The sequence below is a fragment of the Lycorma delicatula genome, chromosome 2 (genome assembly GCF_047948215.1).
Source record: "Lycorma delicatula isolate Av1 chromosome 2, ASM4794821v1, whole genome shotgun sequence".
Taxonomy (NCBI): Eukaryota; Metazoa; Arthropoda; class Insecta; order Hemiptera; family Fulgoridae; genus Lycorma; species Lycorma delicatula.
Window position 1 is genome coordinate 214,599,845 of NC_134456.1, and position 21,784 is coordinate 214,621,628.

Genomic DNA, 21,784 nt, shown 5'->3' on the forward strand with positions numbered 1-21,784 from the left:
TAGTGTCATGTGGAACTGATCATGTCTTAAAAATGAAGGGAAACATTTAAAAAAAATTTTTTTTTTTTGTCTTCAGTTTTGACTGGTTTGATGCAGCTCTCCAAGATTCCCTATCTACTGCTAGTCGTTTCATTTCGATATATCCCCTACATCCTACGTCCCTAACAATTGTTTTACATATTCCAAACGTTGCCTGTCTGCACAATTTTTCCTTCTACCTGTCCCTCCAATATTAAAGCGACTACTATTCCAGGATGTCTTAATATGTGGCCTATTAGTCTGTCTCTTCTTTTAACTATATTTTTCCAAATGCTTCTTTCTTCATCGATTTGCCGCAACATCTCTTCATTTGTCACTTTACTCACCCATCCGATTTTTAACATTTTTCTACAGCGCCACAATTCAAAAGCTTCTAAACTTTTCTTCTCAGGTTCTCCGATCGTCCAAGTTTCACTTCCATATAAAGCTATGCTCCAAACATATACTTTCAAAAATCTTTTCCTGATGTTTAAATTAATTTTTGATGTAAACAAATTATATTTCTGATTGAAGGCACGTTTCGTCTGTGCTATTCGGCATTTTATATCGCTCCTGCTTCGTCCATCTTTAGTAATTCTACTTCCCAAATAACAAAATTGTTCTACCTCCGTAATCTTTTCTCTTCCTATTTTCACATTCAGTGGTCCATCTTCTACATTTCATTACTTTCGTTTTGTACTTGTTTATTTTCATGCGGTAGTTCTTGCGTAGTACTTCATCCATGCCGTTCATTGTTTCTTCTAAATCCTATTTACTCTCAGCTAAAATTACTATATCAACAGCAAATCGTAGCATCTTTATCTTTTCACTTTGTGTTGTTATCCCGGATCTAAATTGTTATTTAACATCATTAGCTGCTAGTTCTACGTAAAGATTACAAAGTAACGGGGATAGGGAACATCCTTGTCGGACTCCCTTTCTTATTACTGCTTCTTTTTTATGTTCTTCAATTATTACTGTTGCTGTAAATGTTAGGAATCGTTATTCTATCTTTGCATTTGAACCCTAATTTTTTTAAAATGCTGAACATTTTATTCCAGTCTACATTATCGAATACCTAAAAAAATATTAGAGAATTAATATATAATTCTAAGAAACTAATTCCTTCGTTTGTCTGTAAAAACTTACATTTTTTTATTAACTAATTAAAAATTGATTATAATGAAAGTAAAAACTGTTCAACAAAAACGTTTAAACTTATGAAAGGGTAGTTTAAAATTTAAATGGATGTCCGAATGTAGTATACCGTTTACCGGTCTCATTAACGTTAATATTTCAATCTTCTAAAAATTGTACAGTAAATGTAAAATGATACATAAAATAAGTCCTACATTAAAAAAAAAAAAAAACAATATAGACATCTACGGGTTTTTAGTAACTTTAGAAATTACAACTGACCGGAAATAACGGGGAAAATTTCTAAAGCTTTGTGATAATAATGTATGTTTGTTTTATTTGTTTTCAGTAGTAAATGATTCTCTGTTTTTCGTAAATGGTACCTTTTTTTAATTGTTTATTTAGTAAACAGTAATCTAGTTTTATACCGCTACTTTTAACTTAACACATAAAAGCGTCATTAAGTACAAGAAATTATAAATTGATTTTTTATTAATAACAATACTTTTAAAGAAATTCCTTCAATGTGAATTACCAAATTATTCATTGTTAATCCATCATGTCATGTTAGGAATTTTTAAAAATTACTTTTTATTTTTTCTCGTGAAAAGAAATTTGGGAAGAATATATTTAACAGCTTAATATCAGATGACATAAAATACTGTAAAAGAATACTAATTTGTTAATAAAATTACCACTTATCACTTATCAATACTATCGAATTTTACTTAAAATTAAGAAAAATAAATAAATAAAAAAACTTTTATTACATTATTTTTACCAAAGAAGAGCGCTACTTAAAAAATTTATGACTTAAATCTACACATTAAAATAAGAGTAACTAAGTTTCCTTTTTACAGAAAATAATATCCATTTTGCAAACACTAATTGTATAATTATTACATTTTGAAAATTAATCATAAACTAAATTTAATTTAAAATAAGTTAAATACGAAATAAAAACCGCCATCTATTTTCATTATGGTTATTAAACGCTAGCTGACCCGGCAATACTTCGGTAATACTAGATTTGGGTATATATATATATATATATATATATATATAAATGAACACGATTGAAAGTTTGATAAAATATTAAAAAACTGCATATTACAAAACTTCACAAAATTTAACCTTTATAAAAGTCAGAATATAAGTAAATCCAATTGTCAAGAAAACAGCACTACCTCTCGTATTTAATTAAAACTACTCTCTAAACACAGCAGTCAGTTCAAAATACCCCTAAATTTCTTGCTACTGGCCAGATCGAGGATTTCAATTGCTTTAAACCTTCTCCGAACAACGCGGGACCATTTTGCAGAAAACCGCGCGTAAATCGATCCTGTAGGTTTTTAGTTTATAGCGGATACACATACAAACTTTGCCTTTTATATAAATAGATTAAAAAGTTTTGTTTTTATTTTTATACTAGCGGACCCGGCACTGCTTTGCCATTGTTAAATTTGAGTGTATGAATTAACTTTATTTTATATTATATTACGAAAATAATAAAATGTACAATATTAATTTATTTCAAAAACAGATAAAATCATTACAACGCTCTGGGATATACGATGATTTTGGCGATTCCATTTGGCGCCTATATTTTTGGTTTGCTTGGTATTTCTCCCATCACCACCTTTAATTAGCTAATGGTCAGCCATATATATCTCTAGGTGAGCTTCACACAGCAGTGCGGTAGGGGTCTTTTCCCTTAGGTAGCTTTGATAACCCACCGGGTTGGTCTAATGGTGAACGCGTCGTTTCCCTTCGGTAAACTAACTACTGATGTCGGTTGAACATAGCAACCGCATCAAGGAACTTCCACACGGTCCGATAAATGCAGGTCTCGCCATATTGACTCGCGGCTTGTGAGTGGCCAATTTTTCCCATTAACCTCTAAGTTCCAGGATGACCCGGTCTTTGCCCCCCACCTCCAGAGCAAGGCAGTCAAACATCAGGTGTTCATTTGACTGAACCTCTCCGCTGACACACAACTCATCATCTGCCAGGCGGAACCGAAACTGATATTGGATCAAATTAACATGGTTGGTGAGCACCATGGCACCTGTTGCCCTAAAAAACGAACTCAAGGCATACCATCCCCCCAGATCCCGTATAAACTTGTACAGGGATCTTCCTTTAGTCGTGGTGTCCCATTCCAGCTGCCATGCTTCCATCGCGAAGTTCTGCAGCCTCTTCCGAAGGCGGGAGATGGGCAACTTAACGAAATTTAGATCCGGTGCATTGTGATCACCGTTCCGTTCCGATACTGGCCCGGCCCGAAACCGTGTCCCAAATACTTCGGCCTCCTGGCCTCTTCGCAATGTCCACATGGCTGCCCGAACTTTCATCACTAAATCGATTGGGAGAGCCTTTTCCAGTGCCGTGGTAGTCTCGTAGGAGGTTGTTTTAAAAACACGAGTGCATACAATTTAGGCACAATTAAGGCGCTGGGCACTCCCTAAATTTTTAATTAGTGCTCTATTCATACGCGGCGCTTCCGAACGAGCGCCGCGTATGAAGTCATGATTTTGAAGACATCTCGGTACACTATTTACACTTGACGTCCCGACAACTCATAGTCTTTCCGAGCAATCCTCCTAAGTTTGTACGTCACTGAGATGGTGTCTTCCGCTACTTGCCTAATGTGGCTGCTAAACAGTAACATTTCATCAAACAAAACAACTAGGTACTTATGAACTCTAACTTGGCTGATTACAAAGCCTTTATATTTAATATGGGGGTTACGACTGTACGATAATTTGTCTGAAGCCCTGAGAAGCTTAAACTTCGTCTTGGGCACAGAAATCTTTGAATTTTGAATGTCCATCCAGTCCTCCGCGGTTGACAAGGCTGCTTGCGCTCGATCTTCCAGCTGCGGTTGTGAATTACCACGAACTAAAAGGAGACGGTCATCGGCAAAAGCCTAAATCGTGACCTCTTCTGATAATATGAATCCCAGAAGTCCGTCAAATACCAGGTTCCGCAGCAGGGAACCGAGAACGGAACTCAGCGGGCTCTCCAAGGTTACTGATTTTTCCACAGCTAGGTGCTAGAAAGTGGGAAAATAACTGAAAAAGAGAAAAATAGGCGATAACATAAAAACGGACACTAAAACTAAATTTATAAATACAAAACTTTTGGGCTTCGCAGACGATATTGCAATTTTGCAAAAGGTTACGAGGCTAAAATCAAAATTCAAAACTAAGCGAACGCGCAAGCAAAAACGGTCTTTCAAATTTCTTGTGATAAAACTAACTGATTTTCTGATGACAAACAGAATTCAATCCTTAAAATTTCCAATAAGGAAATAAGTAGGTAAGAAATACAAATATCTGACAGAAATCATAATGCCAATTATAACTGAAATAAATGGGATGAAGTACGAAAAATGGAAATCGCCTATCATCTCTCAAGAACATTTACAATAAAACATCACTCTCATATATCTACAAATCGAGACACTATAAAGCGGTAGTCCTACCAGAAGCAATATCGGGCAGAATGTCTGCAGTTTTTTCAAAACAAGAAACAGAAAAAGTGCAAAAAACAATTTTAAGAAAGTTTATGGACCAAAATATGAAGATGGAATTTACAAGTGAAAAGTGAAAAAGAAATTTACAAACACAGAAATAGCAGCGGACTTAATCCGGAATAGATTACAGTTATACGTATATTTATGCAGAAGGAACGATCGAGATTCAAAATTCAAGGTTTAAAAAAATAGAAACAGATATAAATTAAGAAAAGAGAGAAAAGTTTACAGAAAGAAACAAAAATAAGAGTATAAACCTGAATAGATGGACGGAAGAAAGGCGGCAACAGATAAAAAAATTCAAATCTTTTGGGAAAAGAAAAAAAAGTCAAAATTATGTAACCTGATCCGTAGTGGTCGGAACGAAAAGAAAAAAAAATGACTTTTAATAATCAAATTTGCTTAATTTTGCTTTTCATAAAATTTCTATTTTAACGGTTCGTTATTGAGATAGGATTAGTAGTAAATACTTATTGTTCTGTTTGATGATTTAGTAGAAGCAGTATTTGTTTAAGTAGTGCAACAGACGGATAAAAGTACTTTAAAAGTATAAACTTACTAGTTAAATTGGAAATCTACAGGAAGCCGAATATATAATGAAACGTTTAACTGACAAGGAAGAAGGAATATTGCTTATCAACTATTTATCTGCCCTTCACCAAGTCTTAATACACATATTAATTTATATTAATATATTTATATTAATATATATTATATTAATATATATATTAATATATTTATATTTATTTTATATTAATTTATATTAATTTTGTTTAAAACTTTATGATTAACTACTGTATATTGCAGCGACTGATAGTAATAATGTACTGTTTTCAGACTATTGTTTTATTCATAATTATGCAAAACTGCTGTACTGGTATTTATTTTTGCATTCTCATAAAATTCATTTTACTTTTGTTTGATTTTGGTAAGCGGGTTCGTACATGTAATTTTATTTTAATTGGAAATAAAATGGATGGCATTTCAATATCTCTCCTGGTTATATTATGATAATTTTAAGTTTCGTTAACTGAAATTTAAATATGTTTCAATATTTGTCATCGATGCAACCAAAGCGTACCTTATTTTTTATCTGATTTTTTTTGTAATCGTATGTTCTCCTATATTTATTTATTTTTTTAAATTTAATTATTGAAGTTTATTTAAAATTATATTATTTCGTAACTACATTCCCACAAAAAATTATTGTTAAAACCAAAATAGAATAATATCTTTCTTCTACATTTGAGCGGCATTCTACCTTATTGTTAAATTATTAAGCGGCACAAAGGTTTACCAAGTACGTTTACATGATTGTTATTTAAACGTAAAAGAATAATTTCATTCTGTAGAAAAAACTTTATTCATAAATGACACTTATATTTGGAACGGATACGATAATGAGTGTTTTATAAACTACTTTTTATGCCGAAACAGAAAATGTAATCAAAAATTCTCTAACACGTTGAATTTTTTAGTTATCTTAATTTAAAAATCCTTAATATGTCATTTTTGACTCGTAATAGAAACGATCTGCTTTCTTGTGCAATATGTTATAAACTTGCCTGCTACGACTAAGAGTTTGATTAATTCCAGAATAAATAAAAACTGTATCAAATATATGATATATCTCAACAGCAATTTAAGTACTCTTCCTGAAAAACATCTTTCTGTCTGAAAAGCAAACTCTCAACGCACTTAAAGCCACCAGTAGTTAAACTTGTGTGCGGTAGTATTAAATTTTATATTTTAGAAACAGAAATAAAGACTTGTTGGAATATCAAACTATGAAAGATTTGGTGTGTTCCAGTTTTGATGCAGAAGTTTTGATGTCTGATTTGGATATTGTTCATAATGCTGAGGACCGGTGGTTATTCACTGATTCGTCAAAAATAAGTTTAAAAGTAATGCTAATGTATAATTCAAACAAGAATCTTCTATACCAGTAGAAAATACCATCGTTCATTTTGAAAGCAATCAATTACGACGCCCACTTATGACGGGCTTGAACGACCTCAAAGTTATTGGCATTCTTCTCGATCTATAAGGTGGCTTTACAAAATACAGCTGTTTTTTTATGATTGTGGGACAGTTGTGCAACAGTTGAACATTATGTGGTTAAAGATCGGCCAAAAAGAGACGCTTTCATTCCTGGACAAAAAAGAACATTATGTTCCTTTAATCAACGTTAACTTTTCTACCTTTACGTATAAAATTGGGGTCGATTAAAACATTGAATAAAGAAGAAAGAGGATACAAATACTTAAGTGTTTACTACGTAAAGAGAAACCAATCGTTTAACATCAAATTAGAAAATTTCTCAATGATGAAAATTTTGACATCAAATTCACTAACTTAGTTCTAGCGACATTACAAGAATTGAATTATTGGCAATTATCGGCAGCCTAAATTATAAAAATTTAGGCTGCCGGATTTCATTAAAAGTTATTATTTTGAATTGCCATCATGATTTTTTTTCACCAAATTTGTATGCTGTGAGTGACGAGAAGGAATAACGTATTGGTCAGAATTTATTCCACATGGAGAAGCGTTACCAAGATAGATGGGTCGAATCGATGTTAAGTGACTGTTGGTTTCTACAAAGGGAGGATCCTATTTTACACAAGAGGAAGAATAATGTAATCTAAGGATCAAATTCTATTAAAGACAGTTACTTTTGTACGGACTTGAGCACTAGATCATGGATACCGGTGTTATTTGGTGGTTGGGTTTCAATTAACCACACATCTCTTACTTTCTCTTGTTTAGCCTCCGGGAATCACCGTTCAGGTGTTATTTCAGAGGACGATATGTATAAGTGTAAATTAAGTGTAGTCTTGTACAGTCTCAGTTCGACCATTCCTGAGATGTGTGCTTAACTGAAACCCAACCACCAAAGAACACCGGTATCCATGATATAGAATTCAAATTCGCATAAAAATAACTGACTTTACTAGGACTTGAAAGCTGGAACTCTCGACTTCCAAATCACCTGATTTGGGGAAGACGCGTTCACCACTAGACCAATCCAGTGGGTTAATTACACATCTCTGGAACAGTCAACCTAACTGTACAAGACTACACTTCACTTACATTCATATATGTCATCCTCATTCATCCACTGAAGTAATACCTTACGGTGGTTCTGAAGACTAAACAGAAGAGAAAGAGAAATTATTTGTTCATCGACTCCAGTTATCAAACGTTTTACATTTGTTTTGTCTATTCTATTTTTATTCAACAAGGGTTTTTGTTAAATAAGCAAAATAAAAGATGAGTATTCAATATAATATCAACAAAAAAAAAACACGAAACAGTAACAGAAACCCCTAAAAATCTTATACCAACTAAATTGTTTTTTTTTCTTTTTTTTAGTTTAATTGGCACAGCGGTTAGGATGATGATGAATTATTTAAATTTTCAGAAAGGTATATATATATATATATATATATATATATATATATATATATATATATATATTTATATGTAAATATAATAAACACACTACAAAATTTATTATAATTTTACTTATAAACTTTCATAATTTTATATTTAGCAAATTCATGAATAGTATATAACAAAAATATGATTAATGATGAAGGAAGATTAATTCGTTTTCAGATTCAACGCACAAAAAAAAGAATAAAATTCACTTATTGGTGTTTTTCTGTTCCGAAAACGTTAACCAATTTGTAGACCAGTGATATAATGGAGTATATAATATTTTTAATTCTTTCAAAAATTACAAAAAATCTTATTTAATTTTAAATGTCATCTTGGTCAATTAGATAATCTTTGATGATTTATTGGTTAATGGAGATAGCATAAGTTTGAAAGCTTCCAAAATGTTTACAAATATTTATGATTAAATTTAAATAAATCATTTTTTACATAAGAATATTTTTATGAGAACTCAAAGTTAAAAAAAAAAAAAAAAGTAGCTTGCTTCTACAAAACCTACTTCTGTTATGGTGTCTTCAAAATAATTTAACGTTTCTTAGTACAAGAGTGATAGTGGCGTGAAAAAAATCTAAATTTTTCCCCCTATAAATTGTATTATTTTATTTAATATGAACTGCGCATAATAAAGTTTGATAACAGAATTATTATTTTATAAATAAAAAAAGACAAATAAACAATAACCAGGTATGTCATTAGAAAAGAAAAATAACAGAATGTCATTCCAATTAATGAAATAACCACACTGGCAGTATTTTATCATGATTGAAAATAAATTGTATTAGTATAAGACAGAATAAAGCAAAAAAATAAATAAAAACAAAATTGATGATACTTTAAAAATGTATTTACAAATGATAATATTTTAAATTTGAAAGCTCAACTTAAAAAGAATCAAATTCTTTTTAGTAATGGTACTTTTGTTTATAAAATATGTAAAAAAAATTTTACTTCCATAATTCTCTACTTTAGTCTACTCAGCAGTTTAATTTTTATTTTTTATTTAGGAAACTTGTTCTGTTTTTACTTTACAGTCTAGATAGCGCTGTATCAGAGCTATAGCTCTAGAAGGGAAAGTAATGTAATCATCCAATTTGAGAATAAGCGGATCTTGACGTTTTGACACCTAAGGAACCCAAAAAACCCAAAAAATGCTAATGTTCGTATGTAAGTGTGTTGATAATTGGCCTCTAAATCTCCAGAACAACTCGACCGATTTCGCCCAAACTCGGTCAGATTACTTCTATACATGGGACATTGATGCCATTAAATTTTCAACTTAAAAAGTTCAAGGGAATGAGGCTGTAGATCAAAGTCACCTACAGTATCTCGAGATTTCGCCTAATTAAGGTCATATTTTTCTTAGGCACATTTAAAACAATGTTTCCAACAATAATAACAATATTTGCAAAATAGCACATCTATTAAAAAATGCTCTAAATCGTGGCTGAGTGGGAATACTGTGTCTCAATAGTACCCCCTGACACTACAAGGAGCGCTGGTTTCGCAATCCGCCATTTTAGAATTTCCCTTTTTCCTTTGGGAAATTCCCTATTCCCTCAACCTCTTGGACCGGGAAATTTCTCAGGGTTGCCAACCAAATTATTTTTTACACTATATATATATATATTAATTAATTATTTTATTTAATTTAATTAATATTTCAAAGGCTGTTGTAATTTTAAAACAGCTGTTGTAGTCAAAAGCTATGTTGTGTCGTCACAGGTGAGCGGTATAATTAAATAAATTAATAATATTTAAAGTGTAAAAAAGTAACTAGATCTGGCTGGGTCTGGAACTCTATTGCCTGGCTGACTCGGTACCTGGTGCGTTAACCCTCGCGACTACACCAGTCTACCGACCGTACAAGCGATATTTGTTTTATGTAAGTTGTGAAATCACATTCGTTTGGTAAGTGCCAACCATAGCCGCTGGAATTTCCACACCACCGCGAATTAAATACGGTATGTGCGCGCGCTTTAATTAGAATCATTGAATTAATTAAACGAAAAAATATTATATTTAAATAAAATGATAAATATTCTAAATTAAGTTTGTGTGTGTGTGTTCACGCGTGTGTGTAAGCCGTGCATCAGAAAGTCCCAAGTAAAAAAAAGGTATATCTACCTTTTTAGCATATTAACATATGCAATAAATAAGTGTTGTTTACATTACACAGTTGAAGTTGGAATTTTGATATAAATAACAATTTCATACTATCTCACTTTATTTTATTTAATAAAATTGAAAAAAAATGTTTCTAGTATTTCTATAAAGGATTCCAATTTGTATATTTAAAATGACATTCAAATATATTCAATTTAATTTTATCGTGGTATTTACATACTTTTTTTAGGAATGAATGTATAATAACGTGTGAGGAATAAATAATCTGAGAGAATAAAAAGGAATTATACGGACCTCGACGGTACTGTTCTCTTGAATTCTAATTGCAGATATTTTTCTCATCTTTTTCTAGTTTTTCTCATTTAAATGTTTGTTAAATTTAAAATCAATTTGAATTATTTTAAAATTTAAATTAGATTAAGAAAATTATTAATTAATTTTAATGTAAGATGCAGTATTTATATTTAATAATGATATTCAAAATACAATTCACACGTCTAAATAAAGTAGGAGCTTCGATGTACGTCCAACATAATTATTATCATTATTATTACTACTATTAACTCGCAACTTTATCAAATATTACATATTATAATAAAATAATGTAACTTGAATAACCCAACTGTACAAACAACAGATACATTAATTTTAATTTTAATAAATTTTACATTATACAGGTTTTATATATGGTACGGTAATTTGAACTACTAATGTACTTTCGTATATTTACCACAAAAATAAACAACACCAAATAAAATATGAATTTACATAAAACATTTCACTAAAGTGGAATCCATAACGAACGTCTGTTTATTTCTTCCACTTCCTTTAACTTAAATGAAATCATTATTCCATACCTAACGTCTTTTTTGCTTTATATTTTAATTACATAATTAATGTGTAATTAAAATTATTAAATGAGATTAACGTTTAGTCTCAAATTATTTTTATTTAAATTATTCTGCTAAAATTTGATAAACAATTTTGTATAAGAAAAAATCTGACAACACAGTTGCAGGACTTTCCCGTCACGCTGCTATTTATAAATAAAATCGGATTAATATATTAATGATATATTGAAAGAATCCCACGTTATAATTACAAGATAATAATATTAGCTGGAGGTTATAACCGTAAATTTAAAATCTGATATTACTAAAAGAATCATCTATTTCAACAACTTTAAAATTAAAATCGTTTTCAGCGTCCTCACACGAATTTAATACCTCACACGATAAATGATACCTTACCTCACCATCACCATCATATTATCTTTAAGGTAATGATACCTTAAATTGATAACTCACACGATTATGTTTCTTACTTTTTGCGAAAATTCAAAAGTGGGGGTCAAGGTTCAATTTTTTTTAAATTCTTCTTTTAAAGCGATTACAATAAAAAGGGGAAAGAAGAAAAATGTTAAAAAATGCATTACTTTCGGTCGAGTCCGGCCACTCGGTGGGGTTTGGGGCTTCCAGTTTATTAAAGATTAATTTATATGAGTAATTAGACGGAAATAGAAGAAACCACAATGAAAAACAACCATCATAGAGATCACAACAAAACCTAAAGTTTAGAGCAGTTTTTGGGGTGTGTACGATTTTTCAAACTTTATTTTGCAAATACTGTTATTTTTAAATCGTTAACAAATATGCCTAAGAAAAATATGACCTTAATTAGGCGAAATCTAGAGATTCCGAGGGTGAGCATGCTCTACAGCCTCACCCCTTTGACTTTTTATGTTGAAAATCTAATTGCATCAATATTTCATATACAGAAGTAATGTGACCGAGTTTGGTCAAAATCGGTCCAGCAGTTCTGGAGATATAATGTGATTTAGAGGTCAACACCAAACTGGCGCGGGCGAAGAACACGCGCGCACATACACACGTACATATGATCATTAACATCCGGAAAATTTCCATCTGGTTTTTTTGGGTTCCTAGATGTCAAAACATCAAGATCGGTGAAAACTAAATACGCCTAAATTGGACCCGATTATATTAATTTTTCTTCTAGAGCTTTTAATTTTCATAAATAATTTTTTATTAATAGCAGAAGTTACCTTTTTTGTTATAACAGAATTGTATCTTGGAGTTACAAAAATAGAATTTTTGGAAAAAATGTAAAAAAAAAATTGTTTCAAGTGTGGAGATTTCAATTGCGTGCAAGCAAAATTCTATTTTTCGACTTTTGTATTAATCATTTTTTGAAGTAATTTGGATAATTAATGTTTTGGGTAGATTGTTATAAATTAAAAATCCCGAGGTTATATTAACAAAAAAACATTTGACCAGTTTTTAAAAAACGTCAAAGTGAAATGATTTATTATGAAATTAAAGTTAAGTACAAAATATATTCTGTAAAATAACAAATTCCTTTTCCTAACGGGTAGGTTGCAATCTGTTCAACTACTGTAGTAAACAATAACTAACCGTCTCCGACCCAGTAAAATGAGGATTTACTGAGGCACATAAATGAGGTGTAGCCTTGTACAGATTCAGGTTGATCATTCCTGAGTCATTTCTTAAGTACGTATTTCTAGCCGATTTGTTTCATTTATATAACTAACAAATATCAACTGATATTAACACTGAAAGTTAATTTTTATTTAGAAAATAATATCAGTTGATATAGGCCGTTTAATTTGTTGTTGTGTTGTATTTTAATAATTATTCTTTATTATTATCAATATCATAGCACTATTTACAGTTCTTTATTGTATGCGTTACGAATGTAAAATTCAAAAAATTGTTCACGCAGCGCATTTACCTCGTTTTATCGTAAATATGATTTTTCCGTCATTGTAATTTTGAATGCTTTTCTAACTCGATAACGAAGGCATTAAGAGAAGAACGGGTTTCACCATTGTTTTTCTTGTAAAATATCAAATCGAAATCACAAATTATATGTCCACATTCATGTTTAATAAAATTAAGTTTGACTAAATATGGTAGATCCAAGATGGCGGACAAAAATTTAAAACCCACCATAATACAATTTTTTTTGCTTCCAAATACATCTCAGATATATACAACTATTTCCATACTTAAAATCACTCTGTGTATGTATGTATATATATATATATATATATATATATATATATATATACACTTACAATACATCTAGATGAGTGCATATCAGAAAACATACATACAAATAAAATAAAATAATAACATATTTACATGCAAAAATAAGTGATACATATTACATCGTATGATTGTTTTTACATTGTCTTAATAATAATTATGATCATGCATTACGAAATTTGTTGCATTATGCATTATATCATATTTAATGAAAGGAACTACATTACATACTACCAAAATTTTAAAACATTACAGTCGAGATGTAAGAGTATTCAATTCGTTGCTAATAGCCTTTTAAAAGAGAAAATAGTGCAAAGGAAGCTCCAAAATTATAATAATTTTGTGTTATTGTATTTTTTTAATACATTTTAATAAATAAAAAAAGTATTAATGACGTAACTGTTTTTGTAACAAAAAATGTTGTATCAAAAAGACTAAATAGAAAAATTAAGTATATAGATATAGAAAACTTTATAGCCACAAAAATGCACATATACGCATGCGCTAAAAGGTATTAAATAGAATTAACATTTTCTGTAATTAAATTTTACTTTTTGAGAACAATGAGGAATTTATCGAAAATCTAAGTAAATGTATAAATGAGCGTAGTTTAAACTATTTAACAATCAGAAGTATTGGGTTCCTAAAAGTGTACGAGTAAGAAGTTTGTAAAGGTATGTAATAGCCGACTTCTCAAACATTTCCTTCAGCCGAAACGTTTTCACTTCATTTCTATATCAAATAGAAAACCACAAAACCTTATTCTGAAGTAGATCGAATTCACAATCACCTAAGCTGTACAGTAAATGTGCCATTATATTATCAATATGAACCTTTAAACATTTGCGCTTCACTAAGTTCAATAATTAAAACTTCAACTTTGATAATATATATATGTATATAAAATACGCGTCAGAGCTCACTTTGCTCGCCCAACCGTCTAGCAAGGGTTCTCCGCTCCCTGGACCCCCGTTTGTTACACTTCGACGCATTCTTTTGGACCCTGGACGCGTTCGTTATTCTCATGTTTTGGTTTTTCTGACATTTCTCCCGTCACCACTCCATTCACCCTAAAGCATAAGTACGAGTGTCTGTGCCACAAACGGCTACTGAGCTTCCAAACAGTTTAGCGACCGGTATTCTAACTAGCTCCTTAAAGCTAACCTAACAGCGTGAGCGGAATAAGTGTAGTGTAATACATCACTCGCTTGCGTGTCCCACCGCTCACTTGCCATGTATTACAAAAACGGGTAGGCGCACCTACTACTAAAATATATATGAAATAAGAATAAAATAAAATTTAATCCATCAAGGCAACAATTTGCTGCCACGCCAAGGTCGCTGAATGCCAGCAAATACCAATCCACCACATTACAGCGCTTGGAGTTATAATTGGCTGGTGAAAAGTTATTTCTCAGGGTTAGCTTCCCACAGCAATACGGTAGGGGTTTCTTCCCTTAACTACTGATGCAAACTGAATAACTAACCGCATACGTCCGATAATGCGGCTCTCGCCACACTGACTCGCCGCTTATGTGTAGTCAATTTTCCCCCGACTTCTAATTTTCAGGATGGCCCGGTCTCTGGTCCCCCCAAGTGCGGGACAGTCAAACATCATATGTTCGTTCGATTGGACCTCCCCGCAGACGCACAGCTCCAGGCGGAACCGAAACAGATATTGATTCAAATTGGAGTGGTTAGTGAGGACTTGGGCACCAGTAGCCCTTAAAAATGAACTCGAGGCATACCATCCCTCCAGATTCTGTATAAATTTTTATAAGGACTTTCTCTTAGTTGTGGCGTGCCATTCTTGCTACTATGCTTCCATCGCAAGGCTCTAAAGCCTCCTACACTGGTGGGAGATAAGCTACTCTTCGAAATTTAGATTTGGCGTATTGTGATCACTGTTCCGCTCCGGTAGTGGCCCGGGTCGAAATCGGATTCCAAATACCTCGGCCTCCCGACCTCTTTGCAGTCTCCACATGTCTGCTCGAACTTTCACCACTAAATCGATTGGGAGAGTCTTTCATAATACAATAGTATCCTCGTAGGAGGTGTTTTAAAAACACTAGTGCATACAATTAAGGCTCTGTACTGGACACTCCTTAAATTTTGAATGTAATCTATTCATATCCAACATATGCACCCAAACGGGCACCGTATAAGAGGTCACGCTTTCGAAGACACCTCGGTACACCAAGTAAATTTGACGGTCCGACAACCCATAGTCTTTCCGAGCGATCTTCCTAAGTTTGTGCGTCACAGAGTCGGCGTCCGCCGCCCCTTGTTTAACATGGTTGCTAAACAGCCAATTCTCATCAAACAAAACACCTAGATACCTATGAACTCTAACTTAGTTCATTACATAGTCTTTATATTTAATGTCGGGGTTTGAACTGCACGATAATTTGTCTGCACCTTTGAGAAGTATATACTTCGTCCTGAAGACAGAAGTTTTTAAATTTTGATGATCCACCCAGCCCTCTGCGGTTGACAAGGTCGCTTGCGCTCTTTCTTCTAACTGCCGTCGTGAATTACCCCGAATTAAAAGGAGTCAATCATCAGCGAAAGCCTGGGCCGTGAGCCCTTCTGGGAATTTCAATCCCAGAAATCCGTCGAAAACCAGGTTCCAGTGCAGGGGACCGAGAACGGACCTCCCGGGCCCCCCCTGCGGGCTCCCCCTGGTTACAGATTTTTCCACAGCAAGGTGTGCATCTTTATACAAAGCCGTACCGTTAGATAAATAGTCTCGAACCAAGGCCTGCAAGGCTTTGGCAAGATAGCAACATTCCAACTCATAGAGGACAGAACTCCAAGGAAGGAAATGCTGCCTCTATGTCAATAAAAATTGCCAAAACATATTTACAGTGGGGGTTTCATCAAGAACCCCCCTTGGAAAAAATCACATGGAGTTATATCCGGTGATCTAGGTGGCCATGCGATCGGTCCATCACATGCAATCCAACGATTTAGGAATGTACTATTGAGGGATTCACGTACAAATAAACCCCAATGTGGCGACGCTCCATCTTGTTGGAAAACGATTTCGAATTATAACTCTTCAATCTGAGGATAAACAAACCCTTCTAACAAGTTCAGATAGATATTCGCGAACTGCTGTTTTCGCAAAGAAAAAAGGTTCAAACAAACGATCGTGAAACTGTCCGCACCAAACATTAATTTTTGAGCTATTTCTTTGTTGGTTTTCTATTCCCCGTAAACTAACGTTGTGATTGTTCACTTTTCTATATACGTGAAATGTAGCCTCGTCTGCGAAAATAACATTTTTAAGGTAACAATCGACATTTTCAACTCTTTCTATCATTTCTGCAGCAAATTCCTTTCTAGCAGTGTGATCTTGTAGTTTAATGTGCTGTAATATTTCTGATTTATATGGACGCAATTTTAATAGTTTCATCAAAACATCGGGAATGGTAGACGCGGATAACTCACGCGGTGCAGTCCGAGCTGACCTCTTAGGGCTGCGAACAAAAGGCTGATCTCAATTTTTCATCTGATATTCTAGGTTTACCCTTCTTATGTTCAATACTGCCTGTTTCATTAAATTTTATCACACCATAAACGAATACTTTACATTTTACAGAAATTATTTTTTTGTTTATACAACCGAATTTCGGTAATCTTAGTTTGATTATATGACGTAATTAAAATCTGAAGATGTTACGAATGAAACCGTGAAATAGATAATTATTACCCGTACTCTAAAACTCATTTATATCATACACAAACTATTTATATCATCCGGAAGAAAAAAAATTATGTTAATGATTTTTTCTATATTCATGTTAGTACAAGAAATTATATTTCTGAGATATGTGCATTTATTTATGCGAAAAGAAAGGAAATCGTTGCTTTGATAGCTTGTTGAAAATAAAGTCTGTACAAAGGATCTAAAATTTATATACATTTTTTAAAAACTTCGATATAACGTAAAAAATGCGAGCTGAAAAGCTAAATATGATTAATGAAGACATTAATAAAAAATTAATGTTGTTGTCCTTGGATAAATTTATAATAATATTTTAACAGAAGTTTTTAGAGATTATTCTTTAGAAAAATTTGTTAATAAAACTAAAATAACTGTAATATTTCTTCAATAATTTCATGATGTAGATGGATAAATAATCCTTAAAGTATCTCTGTTAAGGAAATGCAGACAGAAAATCTCGTGAAGAAAGGTTTTCTACCCAGATTTAAGAAAAGACGAAAACTTGATGTTTTTAAAAAAGAAAAAATCATTTTGTTGCAGAATCTACGTCTTCAGGTGATTTTTTCTTCTTCTTTTTCATCATTATCTGCTTCCAGCATAATTTAAGGCATATTTGTACATATTTGGTACATTGTCATCAAATAAAGGTAGAACTACAGTGAGGAATCAACAACCATAGATGGTTGCAACACCTTTTTTCAGCAGTTTTACCGATCTCTGAACCAGTATCCTGATAATTTATCAATTGATGCATGAATAAGAAATCACGATAAGGTACTTTAACTGCTTCTGATGAAACATACCATGCTCTAACATATATTACAGTAAGAAAACACATATTCTTCTTAAAGAATTCTTCTCCCTATGAAATAACTGAAATTGATTTTAAAACATGTATATCTTGAATGTATACATTGCCTTTGTCATCCACCTAGCATGACTTACAGCTCCTGGTATAAGAAACGATATCCCGTTCTTCTGAATGACTCCAAGAAAGAACATCGTTAACTCTATCACTTCTCGGTAATCATCTCGTTGTTGTTTTTGCATAGAAAGGTGGTGTTCAAGAAATCCAAGAATGGTAGAGCGGACATCAGGCGCTTAATTGCTACCAGTTATGTAAACGTTCTTGTCGTGTTTCGTCCAGGTTTCTCTAAATCTTTTGAAAAGCTGCAAGCCTGGATTTAAAGTTGCACCCATCAGTTAGTCGAAACAGCTCTTCAAAACCAACTCAAAAATGTGATGACGGCAAGAAAGGTACAACAGGCCACGATTAAACAATCTTTCTAGATTTTTGCAGGCACCATGTATTCGACTTGTGTTGCTTGCTGTTGTATCGCAGCAAAGTGCTCGAGTCTTGTTGGTTACACCCCACTTCTCCATTGCGTGATAAACAGCCATTGCTTGTACTGAAGATGTTTGGATTTCAGGGATTCCCAACAATTACTCCTTTCCTTGAAAAATTACTATTATCCTTTAAACCTTTAACCTTTAAATGTTAACCTTTCCATGACTTGTGAGTACTGGGAACAGCTTTCCTTTCCAATACAACATTAATTCTTGGCAATAGTTTAGGGTAAATTTGTGTGCTGAATTTCTTTGCATCATTCATCTCTGAGCTTTATATAAATTTATATACACCAAATATTGATTCCAAGTTGTGGTAGCTTTATATTTTATTCCAACCTTTATAAGTTCTCAATTTAAAAACTTATAATATTTCAGTAAACATACAAGGATATAATAACACGCATACACTAAATATTTTATTAAAAAAGTAAATTAAAATTATAATTCAATAATTGTGCTGATAACTGTAATTAGAAGTAATTTATGTAAACTGTACTCGGTTAAACATTTTACATGTTCAAATCAGAAATATATTTTGAGGTTAAACTTTTTGTAGTAAACACTAAAGTATGTACGAGAGGAATGTCAGTTAAATAAAGCAACAAAGAGGAATAAGAAGTGTTAGAGAAAAGAATTCCTGCGGGCAGTAGCTAAACAAAACATAACTACTTCTCTTTGTTAAGCACGACACCAGAACGTTTGTACAGCAATCGCCTGAGTTCTACGTTTGCGGGAAGGACACCATTTTTAAGGTTCATTACTCTAACAGTCGTTTCTTTTGAATGAAAAAATAAATGAATTTCTTTTTTCTTTTAAAATCCACAGAAGCTTTAGTATTAATTTCAGATTATTATTTTTTAAAAGAGATTTAGAAAAAGTATGAAAAACCGATATTTAAAAATGTAATTATTTCATAAGCAAATAACAGAATTAAATAAATATATACGTATTATACATAGATAAGTCATATACAGTAACTAAATCGATATGCAGTAATTCGAAATTTACGTGCAACGTAAAAAAAATTATCTATTCTCCACCGTTTCACACCGAAATAAGTGATAAATAATCTTCTTCATATCACGTCTTACTTAAAATAACAAAGCGAAAATTATATTTTTACGCGTCTTTAGTTTTAAATAAATTCTTCTACACTTTTCGTTTCCTCAGGAAGGTTTATACGGAATTATAAAAGCATTTACGATTTTCTATGCCTTAGTTACTTGTCCGGATTTTAGAAAAGTTGTAGAACAGTAACAATCTAAAGAATATGTTAAACGATTTTTAAAATTCCATTTACTATATTAAAATAAGCTAAACTAACTTTAAACAAAAACTGAAATTAAGCATCACTATACCGGTTACCAGTAATAAAAATTAAAGTGTTGGTCCTAAAAAAACAAAAAATCAGGATGTATAATTTCTGGAGATATAGAATAAATTTTAAGAAAGGCTTTTCTAAACATATTAAAATTCGGAAAGTTTCGGGACGTATTCGCCAAACTTTAGGTACCGATTCAGGAAACCAAAATAAGCAAAAAATTTCATATCAACATGTCCTATTTTTCTTTTGTTCGCTATTTTGTGATTTTCAACAAAAAAAGTATTTATCAAGAACGGGTAAACCTACTTTAATCGCCAGTCATATCTGATAATATTTTGCCTATTTTTATTTCCTCCACTAAACATAATAAAATTATTAATAATAAATAATAATAGTAAATTAATAAAAATTATCAGCTTGCATTAAGGTACGCAAGCGTACTGTCGGGTTAATTGCTACAACTCTGATAGTTTGTCAAGGATTTTTATAAATTAGGTGTCATTTTGTTCAATATAAAAAGCTAAAGAAATTTTGTAATAAGTAAATTTTTTTTTGTTTAACCTTCGGGACCACCGTTAGGTATTGCTTCAGTGGATAAATATGAATAATTTTTAGCGTGTGTGAAAATTCCATGCCTGACCGGGATTCGAACCCGGGCCCTCTGAATGAAAGACCGAGGCTCGGTCTTTCATCCGGAGTGGTCTCGGTCTTTGGCGTGAGTGGTAACGCCACGGAGGCCGAAAATAAGTAAAAATTTCATCGAACAAATAATTACAAAGGAATTGAAGATTAAAAAATTAAAACGGTTGCCATGTTTAATTTTTTTATGCTGACGTTTTCCAAATTCTTTATTTTGTACAATAAGACACTAGTCTTAGATTTGCAAAATTTAATTAAAGTAGTTTTATCCCTTCACGAAAGGCTAAATCCTTAGAAATCATTTTTCTGTTGATAATCACAAAATGGTGTCCAGAAGGAAAACAAAGGAAACCAGGACTAATGTCGATATGAAATTATTTGCTCATTTTGGTGTCCTGAATCAGTACTTGAAATTCGAGGAATACGTCCCGGAACACATGGTATATGTTAAGCTTAACAAATCTGCTTAAGTAAAATGTTCTCTAAATCTAACATAGCCTCAATAAGCCTAAAATAAGAAAAAAACAAATTAAAAAAAGAACACTATTGGACTTTAGGTCCGGAGTCTATAATTTCATAAAATTGTCGATATTTCTTGATGCCGGCCTCCGTGGCGCGAGTGGTAGCATCTCGGCCTTTCATCCGGAGGTCCCGGGTTCGAATCCCGGTCTGACATGACATTTTCACACGCTACAAAATTTTCATTTCATTTCACCCTCTAAACCAATACCTAACAGTGGTCTCGGAGGCTAAAAACGTATTTCTTTATAGCTCTATATATGAATGTAAACTTTCAAAAAATGTTTGAAAAATATTTAAACCGAAGGAATATAACGCAATCGAACAAAAAACATATATTTCAATTTTAAGAGGTGTTTTTTTTTGTTTTCCATAAGGGGAGGAAAAAGCTCAGCCAGCCGCCGCCAGATTCGCTCTGACGGCAAGTGTGGGGCTCTCACTCACTGAAAAACCTCCCCCTCTAGTCAAGCAGGGGACAGACCTAATCCACATAATATGTACACAGCCCCTACGCAATCACCCGAGCGCTCTTATCACCGAATTACAATAGCCAGAGCAACGTCCTCAGGGGATCATCGGCGAACAACGAATCCGAGCAGCCCCCCGCCGACCACCCCCTAAGGCTGGCCGCCCACAGCTGTCCGGCATCGGTTGCTCCACCACAGCTCATCTGCAGTCTTTCAGCCTGCCTGCCCCTCTCTGCTGCCTTGTTTCGAATTATGGCTGACTTCGCAGTCGTTACTCTCGTCCAAGCATTTCTGTCATCCAACATCACACTTGACATTACCCAAATTTACTGCCCCGTGGCCCATCATGGCGGCTCTCAAGTCTCTCCACCTCGTGCAAAAAAACTC

General features: G+C 32.8%; 2 protein-coding genes across 12 annotated transcripts in view; one reads left to right on the top strand and one right to left on the bottom strand.

Annotated features, from left to right (window-relative positions):
* The window catches only part of Trpgamma (Transient receptor potential cation channel gamma), a 1,234,746-nt gene that overhangs the window by 444,719 nt on the left and 768,243 nt on the right, over positions 1-21,784 (top strand). The gene's annotated exons all lie outside the window — the stretch shown is intronic.
* LOC142320058 (uncharacterized) lies at positions 17,984-18,481 on the bottom strand. The gene is made up of 2 exons (XM_075357735.1): positions 18,313-18,481; positions 17,984-18,198 (listed from the first exon to the last, which is right to left on the bottom strand). The coding sequence occupies exons 1-2, from the start codon at positions 18,479-18,481 to the stop codon at positions 17,984-17,986; spliced, it is 384 nt and encodes a 127-aa protein (XP_075213850.1).

Coding starts and splice junctions, on each gene's coding strand:
- LOC142320058 (XM_075357735.1), bottom strand. CDS start 18,481: ATGGAGAAGTGGGGTGTAACCAACAAGACTCGAGCACTTTGCTGCGAT. Junction 18,199..18,312: donor TGAGTTGGTTTTGAAGAGCT/GTTTCGACTAAC, acceptor GTAGCAATTAAG/CGCCTGATGTCCGCTCTACC.